General features: G+C 45.5%; 1 protein-coding gene across 25 annotated transcripts in view; it reads right to left on the bottom strand.

Moving 5' to 3' along the window:
- Positions 1-1,297: 1,297 nt before the first annotated feature.
- Positions 1,298-17,670, bottom strand: part of HDAC4 (histone deacetylase 4) — a 40,015-nt gene continuing 23,642 nt past the window's right edge. For 20 of the 25 annotated variants that reach the window (XM_076367069.1, XM_076367063.1, XM_076367057.1 and 17 more), the window contains 15 exons: positions 14,101-14,267; positions 13,788-13,892; positions 13,579-13,704; positions 12,769-12,851; positions 12,505-12,617; positions 10,139-10,276; positions 8,745-8,845; positions 8,516-8,656; positions 7,185-7,542; positions 6,411-6,920; positions 5,508-5,780; positions 4,573-4,919; positions 3,889-4,443; positions 3,374-3,513; positions 1,298-3,150 (listed from right to left, as the gene is read on the bottom strand). In XM_076367069.1, the coding sequence (XP_076223184.1) occupies positions 3,087-3,150; positions 3,374-3,513; positions 3,889-4,443; positions 4,573-4,919; positions 5,508-5,780; positions 6,411-6,920; positions 7,185-7,542; positions 8,516-8,656; positions 8,745-8,845; positions 10,139-10,276; positions 12,505-12,617; positions 12,769-12,851; positions 13,579-13,704; positions 13,788-13,892; positions 14,101-14,267 (3,221 nt within the window). In that variant the 3' untranslated portion in view covers positions 1,298-3,086. The remainder of the gene's footprint in view (positions 3,151-3,373; positions 3,514-3,888; positions 4,444-4,572; positions 4,920-5,507; positions 5,781-6,410; positions 6,921-7,184; positions 7,543-8,515; positions 8,657-8,744; positions 8,846-10,138; positions 10,277-12,504; positions 12,618-12,768; positions 12,852-13,578; positions 13,705-13,787; positions 13,893-14,100; positions 14,268-17,670) is intronic. The other 5 variants (XM_076367059.1, XM_076367058.1, XM_076367077.1 and 2 more) reach the window with 5 other exon arrangements.

Here is a 17,670-nt window from a genome sequence, read left to right as displayed (position 1 = left end):
TGCTTATTCGAAGTGTTTTTTTTTCTTGTTTGGAATTCTTTTTTTTCCCGTTGATTTCGAGCGAGTGGATCACGTTGATGTTGATTCTACCGAAGGTGTCGAAAGTTTTTTAAATTTTAGTTTGAAATCATTTTCTCGGTTATATCATTTGTTGTGATGATGACTGAAGATTTATAGATTAACCCTTTGCACTCGAAAGGTGACTCTCAGTCACTTTATTTGATACAAAACTATGAAGTTGAATATTTGCAAAGGGTTAAACTCAATCGAATAAGGATCTACCATTTTTCTAACGCATTGCCTTTTATTTTATCCTTTTGTTATTTGGTGAGTCTTAGTGGGATTATTTGCAATTCATCGAATACGGTTTACAAAGCACAGTTTCTAATTAATTGAATTAATTGAGTTCAATTGAAGGCAATGGAGGAGGTTGTAGTTGTTTTTAGACGGCCGCCTAAGTGTTAACCCTTTGCACTTGATTTCTTACAGTGAAGCTATAAAGTTTGATATTTAATATTATGCTTCATATAATTCATCAATCTGAGAAATATTGACGTAAAATATCTTTGTCCGTCAGTTCACGTGAATTTCTCGTCGAGTTGGTTCTACCAAATATCTTCGTCTCATCAGAAAATGTTGAAATATTTCTAGTGAAAAACTTCGGAATGCAAAGGGTTAGGATTTCAGGTGGCATTCGACACGTTCGGTAGAGATGGTTGTTAACCCTTCGCACTCGAGAGGTGACTCTCAGTCACGTGATTCGATACAACAGAACTATGAAATTGAATATTTAATATTTCAAATGAAAGTTTGCATTGCTACGTGAAATATTTCAATAAAACACCTCTGTCAAGAGGTTAATTTAATCTATCTATGAATCATCGTTAAATTAGTTAAACTAAATTAATTTAACGATGAATTATCTTAATTATTCTATGAATTTAATCTATCTATGAATTATCGTTAAATTAGTTTCAAACAATATCACCTATATCTCGTCAGAAAACGTTGAATATTTCCATTGAGAAACTTTCGAGTGCAAAGGGTTGAACGACAGCGTGGATCACGCGTAACGCTGCGGTCGGTCCGTACACGGATCAAACGCGAAAGAATCTCGCATCCGAGACATACAGGAGCGTCGAAGAGGGTTGAGGACGATTTGCACGGACTAACGTTCGCAACGGACAATACCTAACGTGTCTCGTTTCCCCTAAGGGAAACGGAAATATTCTAGTGAAAGACAGCAAGCAAGCAAGCAAGCAAGCAAGCAAAGCAAAGCAAGCAAGCGTCGGTAATGTATATGTAACACAATGACTATACCTTTTATTTCGAGTTATTTTACGAGGTACATTTATATACATAAAAAATGTATGATTAATACGTTTAAGCTTACGCAATATAGACATTCGTACACGTGCAATAACGTAATCGTAACATTTGTTTATCATCAACTTTAGCTTCTTATTTCTGGTTTCGATGCGAGTCAACGAATATACATCTAAAACTGTATCGATTTTCTACGAACGATATCGGAATGTTGCAAGTTTCATCGTCGGAAACTCATAAAACTCTCGTAAATTGTCAACAATTTATAAATGTTCATCGCACGCGAATGGAACAAGTTGGCGACGAACAATTCGGTCGAGTCGAGTCGAGTATGTACGGACAAAGAGACAGACGGATCTGACTGTGTAAGGAAAATCGGAAAGCGACACGGGTCGAGGAGAGAGAGAGAGAGATAAGGAAGCGCGAACAATGAAGATAACAGTGATCTCGTTTCGTTGCGATTCGATGCACTGTGACCCGAGTCGGGAGAACGGGATTCGGGAGACGATATCGCAAGGGAGAGAGAACCGCGACACGAATCGACCGATGCAATTGTTTCGCGCTCTTGCTTCCATGATTTTTTTTGGTAAAAACGCGAGACGATACATACGACGAACACTTGAGATTCTATCGGACACGTGAGAGCGTATCCGTGCACTCTTAGAACTCCGACGCCCGTGCACGGGCTGTTCCATCGCGCCGCGCATCATCCACGTAAAGTTTTATCCGCATGGATCCGTATACATACGTTTTACTCGCAACAACGTACAAATATGCGGATATAGCTTGTCCACGTGTCTCTCCGTGTTTTCGTAAAATGCACGACACAAAAATAAATGCTCCTATTTCAATGCTCTCTTTCACATGTGCCACTCTCTCTCTCTCTCTCTTACTCTCTCTTACTCTTTCTCCTTAATTTCTCATCCATCAACACGTACCACACACACAGTCCACGCATCAATCTCTCGCCTCAGTTTCTCCGTGCGCATACATCATTAATAATTAAACATAGCTCGTTTAATTTCATCTTTTTTTTACAAAATATCACAAAAATCACACCAGCCTTTGTTCACGATAAAACAACCAAATGTTGCTATTCTGTTCGAAGGAAATAGAATCGCTGCATTCCCGCGATACTGGGTTACGCGACGCGCTATATTGTTTCTTGCACTGTTCCCCGTTCCCCGGTGTTTGTCTGCCCCGCATCCGTTCCTCCGTCGCGCTGCTCGCGATTCGACCGTTCATCGTTCTAGCATCTATTATTTTCGTCCAGTCCTCCAAAGAGGATTCGTCGCGACGACGCGTCAGCGCGACGGAGAAGGGAGGGAGGCTGTCGAGGTGCCTAACGCTACTGTCTTTTACACGAGATAATCTCGACGGGACCCGTTTGCCTCGCGACGATTCCCGTCGGTTCGTCGTCGAAATTCGAGGGGGACGTACCATCGATCCACCGAACTTCCACGATTCGACGTCGTCGGTCTCGACGCCGGTTCAGGTTGGACGCGAGCGATCCGTTTGTCGGCGCGTCGGACGGACGCGGCGGGAGTAGCGTAGAAATTCCGCGGCTAGAGTACACCCTGCGTCGTCCCCGTCGTCGACAGCGACGAGGGACGACTCGATAGGTACGCGACATCGAGAACGAACGGATCCGATGGGAATAGCTGAGACGCTGTCGTCGCGTCGCGTAGAGGGGACGACGGTCGACGGAGACGATTCGGTGGTTGCCGGCTGGAGGCTCGTTACTCCAGTCCATCACAGTTTCATTTCACGTCGTCTTGTTCCATCGGCTCCTCGGAAACTTCGCGGGAATGTTCTGGGGTAGTCCTGAAAGAGGGCATCGAATTAGTTGACGGTCGAAGGCAGAGCGAAAGGAAACGATAGGTAGAAAGAATAGAGAAATAGAGGGACGGATAGAGAGATGGATAGATAGAGACATAGAGGAACAGAGAGAGGTAATAGAGAAAGAAAGAGATAGATAGAGAGAAAGAGAGAGAGAGAGAGAGAGAGAAATAAAGGCGACACACGAGAAGGCACCGAGAAAACTTACGTTAAATTGGTAGGCTGTTGCATCGATAGAGAGGCCATCGCGGAGACCGTCTCCGTTTCGTCGCGTTCCTTCTGACCGGCTTCGATCGCACTCATCGACACCGTGTGAGCGTTCACCTTAACGCAAGGCCAGTGCGACATCTGCGTTGCGAGACGAGCAGAGGGACAAAGAAAAAACGTTTAAACAACGAGTCGAGAAGGGAAGAGGCTTTGAAATGTTTCGATCGATCGGTCTGTTGGTCGGTTCGGTATAGACAGATGGAGAGTGAGAGAGCTAGTGATCCAGAAAACAGAAAGTCAGTGAGAGATAGAGAGAGAAAATAAGACAGAGAGAGAGAGAGAGAGAGAGAAAGAGAGAAAGAGATAGATAGAGAGAGCAGGAGGCACAAGCCGGGAGAAAAGACGAGGACCAGTGAGTAGAGTTCAGAATGGAGCGACCAATAGGTGAGTGAGAGGGCATCAGAGGATCAAGAGCACGAAGACTGACGGTAGGACACGACGAGTCGACGATCGTACCTGGACGGCGATAGTCTTTTGTAGCGTGTCGATCGCGTTTTGGCAAGGGGTCCTGGTCAGTTCCTCTTCCCGCAGTTGCGCCGGTTCGTCGCCGAGCAGCGCGCGCACGCACTCCTCCGCGGAGTCGCATATCGCGGCCAAATCGTAGCCGCCCTCGAGCGCGAGGACAACCTTGCCGTCCGCTAAGCCGAGCAACTGTTGCGTCATCTTTCCGAAACAAGCGGGACTAACCTTGTAGCCGCCGAGGGGCGCGGCGTGGCCGACGGCCGCGTCGAAGCCGGCCGACACGAGCACGATGCTCGGGTCGAACGCCTTCGCGATCGGCATCACGATCGTGCGGAACGCGGCGAGGTACTCCGCGTCCCCCATCGGCGGGTTCAGGCCGCCGGACCAGGCGACGTTCACGTTGCAGCCGAGGCCCTCGCCGGCGCCGCACTCGGTCGATCCGCCTGTACCCGGGAAGAAGTTACCCTCGTCGTGCCTGTGTATCGAGAGGTACAGCACTCGCGGATCGTCGTAGAACATTTGCTGCGTCCCGTTCCCATGGTGCACGTCCTACGGTGAGAGAAAGAAAGAGAAAAAAACACGGTCCGTCAACGCGAGAGAGACTACTGGCGCGTATTGTTGTTGTTGTTGTTGTGGTTTTTGAGAGATTGGAGAGATTGGAGAAGCCGAGAGTCTTACCCAATCCAGAATCATGATTTTCCGGACGTCGAGCTTTTGCTGGAGTAATCTAGCGGCGATAGCGACCGAATTGAAGAAACAGAAGCCCATCGCTTGATTGGTCTCGGCGTGGTGTCCAGGGGGCCGGACGACCGCGAAGCCGTTCTTAATGTCGCCCATGGCCGTTTTGAACGCCAGGTCGACCACGCAGCCTACGGCCATTCTGGCGGCGGGCGCGGTGTTCAGTTCGTTCCACGTCGTGTCCGAATCGACGCCCACTCCGCCGCAGGGCAGTCGGACGAAACTCTTGATCGGGAGTTGAGAGAGCTTCGAGACGTCCAACTTTTGACGGTTCATCGGATTCGTTCCTGCGCGGACCAGAATTTATTCTATGCTCGCGCGTCGCTGTTTGGAAGAGCCGGAGGATCAGGAGCAGGAGATGAGAGAGGAGTGAGAGAGGTATGAGCTGACGCTGTTCTCAGGCGAACCGGAATTTATTCTTTGCTCGCTGTTTAGAAGACGAGAGGAGTAAGAGGATCAGAAGGTAGAGATTAACCCTTTGCACTCGAGGGGCGCCTTACAGTCGCCCCCTGTTTCAACGCAGCAAACTTATAAAATTTTTAATTCAATACTCTTAATTTATATATGACAATCAATTGTGTTAGTTCCGAAAAATATCGTTAATACTTAGTCAGCAAGTAATGAATATTTTTAATGAAAAATATTGTCGAGTGCAAAGGGTTAAAGAGGAGCGAATTAGGAAGAGAGGAGTAACAGATCCGAAGGCGACGCAGTTCTCGGGCGAACCAGAATTCATTCCCTGCTCGCTGTTTAGAAAACGAGAGGAGGCAGAGCAGGATGAAGAGGATAACGCGGAGAAGGAGATAAAAGAGGAAGCAAAGTGGGAAGAGAGGAGAAAGCGATCCGAAGGCGACGCGGTTTGCTCGAATACTCACCGAAGAGTAGCGCGTGCGCCTCGCTGTGACAGGTTTGAATCTCTTCGAGGGTAGCCTTGCGAGATCTGATCCGGTCGCATCTTTGAAGCAATCCGGTCTCCGAGAGTCGCGCCCAGACGCTCTGCAGTCTGCCGCCGTGCTCCGGATGACCGCGCACCGTCTCCCCGCAGACGCACGCGTGCTTCAGCATAAGCGGATCGTAGGCCAATCCGGTGGTGGGCCGGTGAGAGGAGGTACGCGCGAACAAGTCGGCAGCTCCACCGGCCTGAGGTCCTGTACCCAAAAATTACCGATCAATTAATACATCCGAGTCGAATCGGTTAGACTCGCGACTATTAACATGTCAAATGCCACATGATTTCACGACGCAAAATACAGGAAACGGAAAAAATCAAGAATCATTTGATTGAATTGCATTATTATAATTGAACACACATTAAGCATTGTCATTGGTGACCTCCACGGCATTCAACGTGTTAACCCTTTGCGATTGAATGGCGTGATGAAATGTTCGCATTCAGTAGCTAAGTCGCAAATTAATTACTGAAACAGACCACTGCGTAGTGTCTCCAATTATCTAAGCGATCAATACATAATTCAGCTTCATACCGACACGGTTTTCTGTCACTAAAACTACCAGAAGAGTCAAACTGACTCATTCTTGATGTCTTTTTGTAATTATTAAGAAGGTAACAGATGTCTCTGGAACATTTTCCACTGAATGACTGAAGAAATTGATTTAGCAATAGGAAAACTGAATTACAAATCAGTCTCGACAGATCTCTTGGAGTTTCTATAGAGAACTTTAACAGATTCAATTTAACTGCTAGTTTTAGTGCTACATTCCAACCTTCAGCCGCAAAGGGTTAACCCCAAACCTCCCCAAAGAGACTACCAGCTTACCCAAGTGAACCAACGGGCTCGACAGCGCCCTGGACAACGGCCTGGCGCACGACTGGCCAGTCTTGCCCGAGCCCGAGCCCCCAACGCCGCTGCCCGCGCCGGCGCCAGCGCCGACGCCGCCAGCGTTCCCACTGTAGGCCGCAGATTCGTTAGAGAGTTGTAGGGTGTGCCTCATCATCAGATCCCTCTGCTGCTGGAGGAATTGCTCCCTGTCGCGCTGCTGCTTGGAAATCTCGCTCTCCTCCTGCAGGTCCTTCTTCCCGCCGCCCGTCAGGTCTATCACCTCCGACTCCTCCGCCTCCGACGCCTCGTCGAGCTGGTTCGCCTGTCCCCTGGAGCCGACCCGCGTCAGCACCGTCTGCCGTATCTGCTGCTTCAGGTAGTTGTGCGCCTGCTGCTGGTCGTGCAGCTGCTTCTCCGCGAGGTACTCCTCGTAGTGGGTCTGCGGCGCCATCATGCCGCCCTGGAGCATCGGGTGGCCCAGCGGCAGCGGCGCGGACTGCGTCCTGCCTGTCGACAAGAGAAGCGAGCAGTCGCGGCGGTCCGCGAGCGGGAGGAGGGAGAAAAAGGATTGCGCGCGGTCGCGACTGTCGAGACGCGCGTGCCCCCTCGCCATCGCCATCGGCGTCGCCCCATCCGCCCCGTGATCCGCACACACACACCCCATGAAATCTCCTGACCGGTCTTCCCCGGCCGCCGTCCGCGCGTCTCGAGCACTCGCCTACCGCTCGCCGCTCCAAACGACCGGTTGCCAGCAACGAAGAGAGAACATACTACCTAAAGGCCGGTGACCAGCCTTTTGCAGTCTCGCGTGCGCTACTTGCGTGTCCGTGATGGGCGAGGCGGACGTGGCTGCCGCTGCAGCGGCGGCAGCCGCGGCCGCAGCCGCCGCCGCGGCGCTGTGGTACACCGCGGCGGTCGGGTGCTGTCTGTTGGTTACCGTCGAGTGCTCCATGTTCTGCATCTGTTTGTGGATGTAGCCGGAGTTCCCCGATTCACCCTCGATCACGGTCAGCGACGGGTAGAACGGCAACGTGCCCGGCAGCATCTGACCGGTCAAAGGCATCCCCAGCCGCGCCGTGAACGCCGCTCTGACCTCCGCCTCGGAAACGGTCGCCAGCTTCGAGCCGGTCTGGAAATTTAACGAACAGGGATTAGATATGTAGCGGTCGTTACAGCCAAACAGCTGATAATAGGAAAATCAAATGAATAGAAATAAATACGAAAAGCCGTGTGAACTCGCGACGCCGCAAGGACATAAACGTACGTTAGATTAGGCAAGTCACCTTGCGGTTATTGCGATTTTACTGAATGACTCCCGCGAAATTGGTGTTTAGATCTTGGTTGCTATTGCTATTCTAGAATGTAGTATATTAAGCTTTGAGTCAGTAATGATTGAGTCATCAAAAGTGAGTCTATCGGTTCGTAGAATTATAAGCTTATTTATTTCCTTCTAATTATTCATTCTCATTTTTGTTATTGCCCGTATAAGACTGGAAATAACGATCGTACTATTCAAACTTTGTCTTTGTAAAAGTAGAACAGTGTCATTCAGATTCTAAATTAACCCTTTGCACTCGAGAGGTGACTCTCACCATTTGATTTCATACAGTAAAACTATAAGACTTGATATTTAATATTATACTCTGTATAATGCGCCACTGAGAAATATTGAAATAAAATAGTTCCTCAATGTACGTGTGATTTCTCTTCGAGTGTCACAAAATATCGTCTGTATCTCATTAGAAAATGTTAACACAGCCGTCCGCACGTCTCGTAAAAATATATTCGCTCGGCGTGGACAGCACTTATTCGGCTTACTTCGCTTGTCAATAAAAACTTGTTGACACTAACTTATAGTTACCTAAACAAAACACGAACATAATGCAAACGATACTAGAGTGCTGTCGCCGGCCACTGGGCGATACTTTGTGTACAACACCACTGCATAGTGTTAAAATATTTCTAGTAAAAAACTTCCGAGTGCAAAGGATTGAACGACAGAAACTATCGCTCGGCATTCTCCAAGCTTCTGCAAAAACCGCTGGCACTCAAACGGCGAACTATCCTATCTTGAACCAAGATGGCGAATCGGTTCAACTCACAGCATTGCCACCGGAAGGAACGTGTGGTCTGCCTAGCGAGATGTTGGGCATGGACGGGGAGCTGAACAGCGAGAGGTCCGAGAGGCTGCCTTGCTGACTGCCGCTGGTCAGAGGTCCGCCGTACGCGGTGTTCTCGCTTTCCTAAAAAAAAGGAAACCGTCAGCGAACAAATCCTAAAAACAAACAACCTGCGCACACGGAAGAAATTAGTAATAAATGTCTGACTCACTTCCTGTATCGCCGCCGCGTTACCTCCAGCGGTCGGACTCGCCTGCGAGTTGCCTACTGTCGGCGGTGAGTTAGGCCCGGACTCCGGATTGCTGCTAGAATCTGGAAAACGATCGGTCAGAGAGCGGCGGCGTGGAACATCGGGAGGCTTGCCTGCCGCGTGCCGCGTGCGAACTCGACATCGAAATCGGGATCGCGATCGCGATCGCGATCGAGGTCAAGATCGAAATTCGAACGGGCGGACGGTCTCTCGTTTTTCCTATGGCAAATTTGAATCCCGTTGCGCGCGAGCTCGTCGCACTTTCCTATTTCTACCGATCGTCACAACGGATCTTCGATTTCTTAATACGTTGAGCGCCGTGAGAACAAGGGACTCTGAGTTTATGGCTTGAGCAATAATGCGGATTTCTGGATTTCTATTTTTGGAGTTGACGAATATGCGATTAACCCTTTGAACTCTGTAGACTTCAATATTGTAGCAGTTGCAATACTAAATATTTTAATGAATCTAGAAACTACCCTAAAATTACTCGATTTTCCACGCATCCAAATTTTGTACTAAGGAAAACAAGATCTAAGAAATGTTATAGCACTTCTCATTTTCGTTAGGGATACCATAAAAATACTGTAATATTCCAACATTCTTTTTCCAAACCGAACTAACCTAAATTCAGAAATATAAATTTTTCACACATCCAAATTTTCCACTAAGAAGGAAAATAAAAGATACAGAATTTAACCCTTTGAACTCTATAGGCTTCAATATTGCACTAGTTACAATATTAAATATTTGAATGAATCTAGAAACTACCCTAAAATAATTCGATTTTCCACGCATCCGAATTTTGTACTAAGAAGGAAATTTAAAGATCGAAGAAATGTTATAGCATTTCTCATTTTTGCTAGTACTATAAAAATTAGTTGTAGTTGCTGATAGATTACAAAACAACCTGGAGTACCAAGGATTAAAATGTACTATTTCACGAAAGTGTATAATACTTTGAATATCTTTTCTGTCTACTCATTGATCAGATACAAGCGAACGAAGCCGTTTGCTAATTGGCCGACACGTTGGCGCTTCAAACGTCTCAAGTCGCCGCTCAACGCGTCAAGAAAACGGAGACCGAGCGAAGATCGTCGCGAGATGTACATAGCAAGCGAAATCGTGGAACTAGTGCGACGCAGCTCGGTAATGTTCGAAATGTTAGACGATCACATGTCTCGTCGGCATGCTGTTATTGGACACTGGCAAAAAGGCAGAAAAATCAACGATCGGTGTTATCGAGAACACGGGTGCAAAAGAATCGTTCGCTAAATGCTCTCACGCAGGAAATGCCGATTAGAATTCGACGGTCGATCGAATCTCGATCGAGGGTTCGATCGTGGAGAACGTACTTGCTAGCAGTGACTTCCGTTTCAGGTGCGAGAGCAGGCGGTCCTTCCGACGTGCCATCAGCGGCGAGTTTCTCGATGCGGCCATGTTCCTCTCCACGCGTTGCTTTAGTCGCACCTTCAGCAGGTTCGGCTCCGAGGCTGGCCAATTTCAGCCAGGGTTAGTTGTTGTTGTTGGTCGTCGTCGTAACGAACCGCAGTGTAAAACACGATTGCGAACACGATTGCGAACACGATTGCGAACACGGGGGCGGGGGAACGGATACGGATGCGGATGACGGGCGTCGCTCGAGGGGTCGGAGGGGAGTCTGGCTGACACGGAGAAGCGTGGAACGGGATCGAATCGAGGTGGGAACCGCGAGAAACCGATTCGGGCTGGGAACGTTCTTAACCCTTTGCGGACGAAGGTTTAGACGCGAAACCTTTGAAGATAATTCGTGTAGGAAGCGAATGATCGATTAACCCTTTGCGGTTTTGAATTTTTTGTTTCGCAATTGTCGATGTCTTAACACGTTGAATGCTGTGAGGGTCACCGGTGACCAATCAAATCGACTTAGTGTAATTCGCTCAATTGAAGGATGATTATTCGAAAATATTTCTAACTTTGTACAATCGACACGTGAAATATTGAAATAACAGACTGTTCCTTTATGTACGATTTCTCGTTAAGTCAGGTTGAATGTCGATGGTATTTGATTAAGAAATCTTGGGTGTTTCTAATGAGAAACTTGTGGGGTGCAAAGGGTTAAACAATAGAGAAGAGGGAATTGTGTGATAGTTGATTATATTTTCAGTCGAATGATTGATTAAGTAATAGAGAAAAGGAAACTATGTGCTGATAGTTGATTGTATTTTCAGTCAAATGATTGATCAAATAATAGAGAAAATGAAAGTATGTGCTGATAGTTGATTAAATATTCAGTTGAATAACGAATGAAACGATAGAAAGAAACAATGCGTTGATCTTCTACTGTTCAATGAAATCATGTTTCTGATTTAGTCTTGCGAATATATTTCAGTTCGCTGAAATGACGTCCGTCCGCAAAGAGTGAACCCTTAACAGACCGGAAGTACGTCAAGCTGACTTATCGCGTAAAGTAATTCGTAGAAGTGACCTATCACGATAACACTAAACCTAGCAGTTAACTTTAAGGGTGCGTCTACCATCGAGACTTCAATTATTTTACAATTCAGTTTACATACTGCTAAATCGATTTCTTCAATAATTCCTCAGAAAAATATCTTCTTAATAATTACAAACAGAATAAATCAGAAATAGATTATTCTGACTCGTTTGATAGGTTTAGTGTCAAAGTGTTTCTTGTAAATATTATATATTTACAACGATAATATTTTATTATTTTTTTTTATTTTTCCCACCATATATGCAACATTGGACTCAGTAAATAAAAGTGGAATGTCGCTTATATGGGGGTGTTGCTCCGTTAAGGGTTAAAGTCGAACGGGACGTGGGTGAGAAGCGTCGCGGTGACGAGCGGCCGCACTTCTGAACGATACTTGTTGCGTTCGCAGCACACCGAAATCGTAGGTTAACTTGCTCGCTGCGTCGGAACGGGTTTCTCGGGGAACCGAAGATTTACGGACAAACGCGCCTCGGCGACTATCGTTGATAAACAAGGTAGGCGATGAATTTATCAGGCAAGACCGTTGTATCGCAAAAACCATGCTTTAGTAGGCATTCTACCGTACATAGGCACACAGAGAAAGAAAGAAAGAAATGGGGAGAGAAAAATAGAGAAAAAAAGGGGGAGCATGAAAGAAAGAAAACTAGACAGAAAAGAAGACAGACAGGTCGGAGTGAGGAGCAAAGCAATAGAGACAGAAAAAGAAAGTAAGAAGTAGAGAGAGAAAGAGAAAAGGAAATAAAAAGACAGAAATAGAGAAAGAAAAAATAGAGAAGAAAAAAAGACAAAAATAGAGAAAGAAAAAAATAGAGAAGAAAAAAGGACAGAAATAAAGAAAGAAAAAAATTGAGAAGAAAAAAGACAGAAATAGAGAAGAAAGAAAAAAATAGAGAGGCAATAGAGAAGAAAAAAATAGAGAAGAAATAGAGAAGAAAGAAAAAAATAGAGAAGAAATAGATAAGAAAAAAAATAGAGAAGAAATAGAGAAGAAAAAAGACAAAAATAGAGAAGAAATAAAGAAGTAAGAAAGACAAAAATAGAGAAGAAAAAGAGAAGAAAGAAAGAAATGGATAAAGAAAAAAGAAAGGAAGAAAGAAAGAAACAGAGCAGAAAGAGAAAAAAATAGGGAAAGAAAGAGAAACTACGTCTTACCAATATGAGAATCACTCGACACCACGGGATATTTCGCATGACGCAAGTGTTGGTTGTCGCGGGTGTACGTACCTGTCTTTCGAAGAGGGAAATCGTGGGCAAACTTTTCTTGAAGCATCTGCGGCATACGATAGGGATGCGAGGAGGCGTTCGCGGTACCCGCCGAATCCGATTGTGGTTGCAACCTGTCGGACAAACGTTCGGCTTATCGTCAGCGATCGGGCTCGCGTCGGTTCGAGACTCGAGTGAACCGAGTGTCCGAGCAAAATTAAAGGGGAGCGAGACCGAATCCGAGGACAGGGTTCGTTTTCTCGTCGACCCCGAGGAAAATCTCACCAGCTTCTGTATCCGGGCGTTCCGGGCACGGCTCCGTTCGCGGCTGCGGCGGCTTCCCTTTGCTTTTTGTTCACGAGAAAACTCTGAAATGGCAATCGTTTAACGGTTCCTTCGTCTTCAGCGTCTCAGGATTCTGCGAACGTTTCGAGGATAGCCGACTGCCAACGCGCGATAGACAAAACTCGATCACTATTTGCATCAATTTCAGAAATTCAAGCTTACTAATCTGTTGCTAAAGAATCTCTGTACCAAATCATTTTTATCGCAGAAACTAATTAATAACTGTCTGGTTAATAACTTAACCTCGTATTCATTGTTAACCCTTTGAACTCTGTAGGCTCCAATATTGCATCAGTTAGAATATCAAATATTTTAATGAATCAAAGAAACTACCCTAAAATTATTAGATTTTACACACAGCCAAATTTTATACTAAGGAAAATAAAAGATCTAGAAAATGTTACAGCATTTTTCATTTTCGCTAGGGATACTATAAAAATTAATTGCAGTTGCTAGATTACAAAACAATGGAGTGCTAAGGGTTAAATATATTTATATAGATTGATAGCAACAAAGAAAAATATTCTTCAAAGAATAGCACTCCACAGATAAATCCCGTTTCTCTATTTATACATCATTAAAATCTTCCTACTATCAATTCTCAAAAAACTACTATCAATACAACAAAATCTAACCACAGTTCTTATCACTAACCACCAATTACTTTCCAAGTAATCGAGTTTTGTCCATGCACCAGCAGATCTACGAGTCGGCTATCTTCGAAACGCTCGAAGCTCGCGGTCCAGCTACCTGAAGCCGTTGCTTGACTTCCGTCGATGCGATCGCGCTGTGATCATGCTTGTCCTTCTTCCGGAGTGCTTCGATGCGCTCCTTCTCCCTTCGATGTTCCTCCAGCTGCTTCTGCTGCTCCCAGAGCTGCACCGGGAATCGCGAGAGAGAATCAGTACCGATACACACACAACATAAGATCATCTAATACAAAAAAAAAAAAAACTCACCTTTAACTGATGCATCTGCTGCTCGTGAAACTCGGCTAGTTGCCGTTCCTGCGCCTGATATCGTTGCCGAAGGATCTGCTGCTGAAGCTGGTGCTGTTGCTGCAACTGAGGCATGGGCCCGTGTTTTACTTTCGCCTGGGAAAAAACCGGCGAGCCGACGTTCGGCCAATGGCGAACACCGCGAGGGACCAGCAAAGAAATAGGAATGGCAGTGGAAACGGAAACGAAAACGAGAGAACGAGGACGAGGGAGAAGGAAGAGGAGGAGGAGGAGGAAGAAGAAGAAGAGGGAACCGAGGAAGACGAAGTATTACCTCTAGTATCTTTTGCTGGAGCGCGTGACCGTGAAGGGTGGTCGTGGTTGGGTCGCCGGAGGCGGTATGATAGACGTTGGATGTCAAGGTGGCCGTAGCGCCGCCAACTCCGCCGACCAGGTCCCGCGGTCTAGACATGGGTGAACCCGGCGTGTCCCTGGCCATTTCTGCGCGCACAGATAATATCCACCGATTGCTCGAGTTTCTTGTCTTTTCGCTAACACTAGAACTACCGTGACAGTCGAAATCACTGGTTTCGATTTGTTTGTTTAGCAATTGAGTACCCGAAATGATTTTGAAAATGAATAGCTCCCTTTGAGTACTATAATGAATGTCTGAAGAAACTGAAAATAATCTATTGTTACAGTTTCTATGGGAATTGCGTATTAATCGTATTAAATGCGAGGTAGTTCTAGTGTTAATGGTCCCCTCGTTTCTCGCTTTCCATTAACCCTTTGCACTAGGAAATTTCTCGATAGAAATGTTTAACATTTTTTGACGATAACATTTGAAGACGATATTCTTTGAAATTAACTCGAAGGGAAAACACAAGTTTATTAACACACTGAGCGCCGGCCCCGTGAAAACGCGGGATTCTGAGTCTATCGCTTGACCGCAATAATGCAGATTTCTGGATTTCCATTTCTGGATTTGACGAATATGCAATTAGAATGTACTATTTTACGGAAATGTATAATGTTTTGAACATTGTTTTTGGCTACTCATTGATTAGATACTAGCGAATGAAGTTTGGGCTAAGTGGCCGGTACGTTGCCGGCGCTCAGGCTTTAACCCTTTGCACTCGAAAGGTGACTCTCAGTCACCACTTGATTTGATACAAGAAAACTATGAAACTGAATATTTAGTATTTTAAATTAAACTTTGTATAGCTACCCTGTGAATCATCGTCAAACTAGTTTCAAATAATATCGCCTATATCTCGTTGGAAAATTTCGGATGTTTCTAATCAAAAACTTTCTAGTGCAAAGGGTTAATGTTCCCCTCATTTCTCTCTTTTCGTCAACATTCCCCTCATTTCCCGTTTTCAGTTAACACGTCAACTGCCAGGTCGGTCACCGATAACCGTAGTTTCCAAATTGCTTGATAATAATTATAATTTCTCGGATAACTAATGTCGAATGAGAATGTTTAGTAGCGTAAATTACTAGACAGTGTAACGCGAACATTAAGATACCAAATAACAGGTAATTGTTCCTCTTTATCTTTTTCTACGGAAGAATAAGCGATACATCAAACTCCGAAGGTTTCCGTGGCAGTCAACGTGTTAACGTTCCCGTCGTTTCTCGCTTTCCGTCAATATTCCCCTCATTTCTCGTTTTTCATTAACACTAGATTTATGGAACCCGTCAATTTGACGGATACCGAATCTTTCAAACATTATTTAGTAACAGCTTTCGTCGATTCTGCTTCGGGAAATTATGCGAATACGTATTGCAATTCTCTAGTTTTTAAACTACAATTTTCGTAATTTATGGACGAACGCTTAAATTTCTGGGAACAATAGAATAAAGTGTAGAACGAACGCCCGTAAATCTAGTGTTAATGTTCCCCCCATTTCTGCGTTTTTCGTTAACACGTTGAACGCCGCACGATTTCATAGAGCGAAATACACAAAATGGAGAAAATACAATATTAAATCATTCCACTGAATTGATATTATCATCATTGCATGATTCATCAAACTGAATGTCGCAATGGGCAGCATTATTTATAATATAGAAATGTTTGCGAATAATCCTCGTTTAACACTTTGACTGCCACGTAAACATTCATCAAAACTTCCATGCACTCGAAACAGTCCTGTTAATAAAGCGGAAATGAAAAAATCACGATTCTTTATGACGATTGTCCCAGTAGTTTTCTTATATCTCATACGTCCAGGCGGTCAAAGTGTTAACCGAGTGAATTGTAATTCGATTCGCTTAGGGTCACCGGCGACCCCCGTGGCAGTCAACGTGTTAACGTTCCCCTCGTTTCTCGCTTTCCGTTGAAATAAAATAGTTCCTCATCGTCAAATATTAAAATGTTTCTAATAAAAAAACTTCCGAGTGCAACGGGTTAAACGACAGAAACTATCGGTCGGCATTCTCCAAGCAAGTTTCTGCAAAAACCGCTGGCACTCGAACGGTTAACCCTTTCGCGACGGCGCACCTGTACCATTCTTCGCTACTTTCCGCAACAGTGCGACCGACCATGCTTTGCCACTTTTCGCGAAAGCGCAACCATACTTCGCCGCCAATGTATTTGTAGCTTGATTTTTCGCCATTGAAGTAAAATAATAATATAAAAAAACCAATAAGCGGCTGTCGTATCTAGACGGCGTCAGTCCCTGTGGACTGGCAGTAGACTTTTCGTTTGGGCTGGATTCTACGGACTGACAGCGAACTTCTCGTTTGGTCGACATCGGTGCACGAGACCAGCATTTTAAAGGGTTCAATTATTAATGACAATTAAAAAATTCACGTTAAAATTTAGTGTACTCCCGTGGCTCTCTCGGGCTGATCGTTTCTTGGTGTTCGCACTTTTGTCTCTCTGCCCCCCCCCCCCCCATTATCTTATGTTTATACATTGTATACACGTGCATCGCCTGCACCATTGTCACAGTGCGAACGACAAAAGAAACAGCGAGAAAAAGGAATCGTCCGTTGCGCCGTGTCGCGCGGTCCAGTTTGGCGTTCGTATTTGTAGCTTTATTTTGAGTCCGCCATTGAAATAAAATAATAATATAAAAAAACCAATGAGCGACTGCCGCTGCAAAGTAATAAATGACTGCTGTGTATAAGCGGCGTCAGCCTCCGTGGACCAAAAAGTGGCTGCCGTATATACGCGGCACCCGTCGCGAAAGGGTTAATGTTCCCCCCGGTTTCTGCGTTTTTCGTGAACGTTCGCCTCGCGATTCGCGCGAGTTCAGGAAACGGCGCGCGGCGGACGTCACGGGAGATACGCGACCGCGAAAATTGCCACGGGCTCTCGTTCACGATCTTTATCTCGGATCCGACGCTCGGGACTCGATAGCGCGGCTATTTATAGAATTTCCTCGTGCGCGGGCGTGAGAGTGAACGCGAGCGCGGCCAACTTATCGCGTTGTTCCCGTTCGGCCGATTTTTACGGGTCTACGAGGTGGGCGCGATCGAGGAACCGATCGATGGATCGGATAGAGATTCGAGGAGACGTGTGTATGGGGGGAGGAAGGTGGGGCGGAGGGGAAGCTGGAGATGAAATTAGGTGAAGAAGGCATAGATGAGAATAAAAGTTGAAGAGGAAAATGAAGAGGAAGAGGAAGACGAAGATGAAGTACAGGTGAAGGTATAGATGAAGATGAAGATGCAATTAGAATATGAAATTGGAAGATGAAGATGGGGATGAAATTCGAAGATGAAATTAGAAGTTTAAGGTGAAGATGAATATGAAGACGAAGATGAAGGTATAGATGAAGATGAAGATGCAATTAGAATATGAAATTGGAAGATGAAGATGGGGATGAAATTCGAAGATGAAATTAGAAGTTTAAGGTGAAGATGAAGGTACAGATGAAGGCACAGATGAAGA

The sequence above is a fragment of the Nomia melanderi genome, chromosome 4 (genome assembly GCF_051020985.1).
Source record: "Nomia melanderi isolate GNS246 chromosome 4, iyNomMela1, whole genome shotgun sequence".
NCBI classification, from domain to species: Eukaryota; Metazoa; Arthropoda; class Insecta; order Hymenoptera; family Halictidae; genus Nomia; species Nomia melanderi.
The sequence above is the reverse complement of the archived record's forward strand: the minus strand, read 5'-3'. Positions and strand labels throughout refer to the sequence as shown.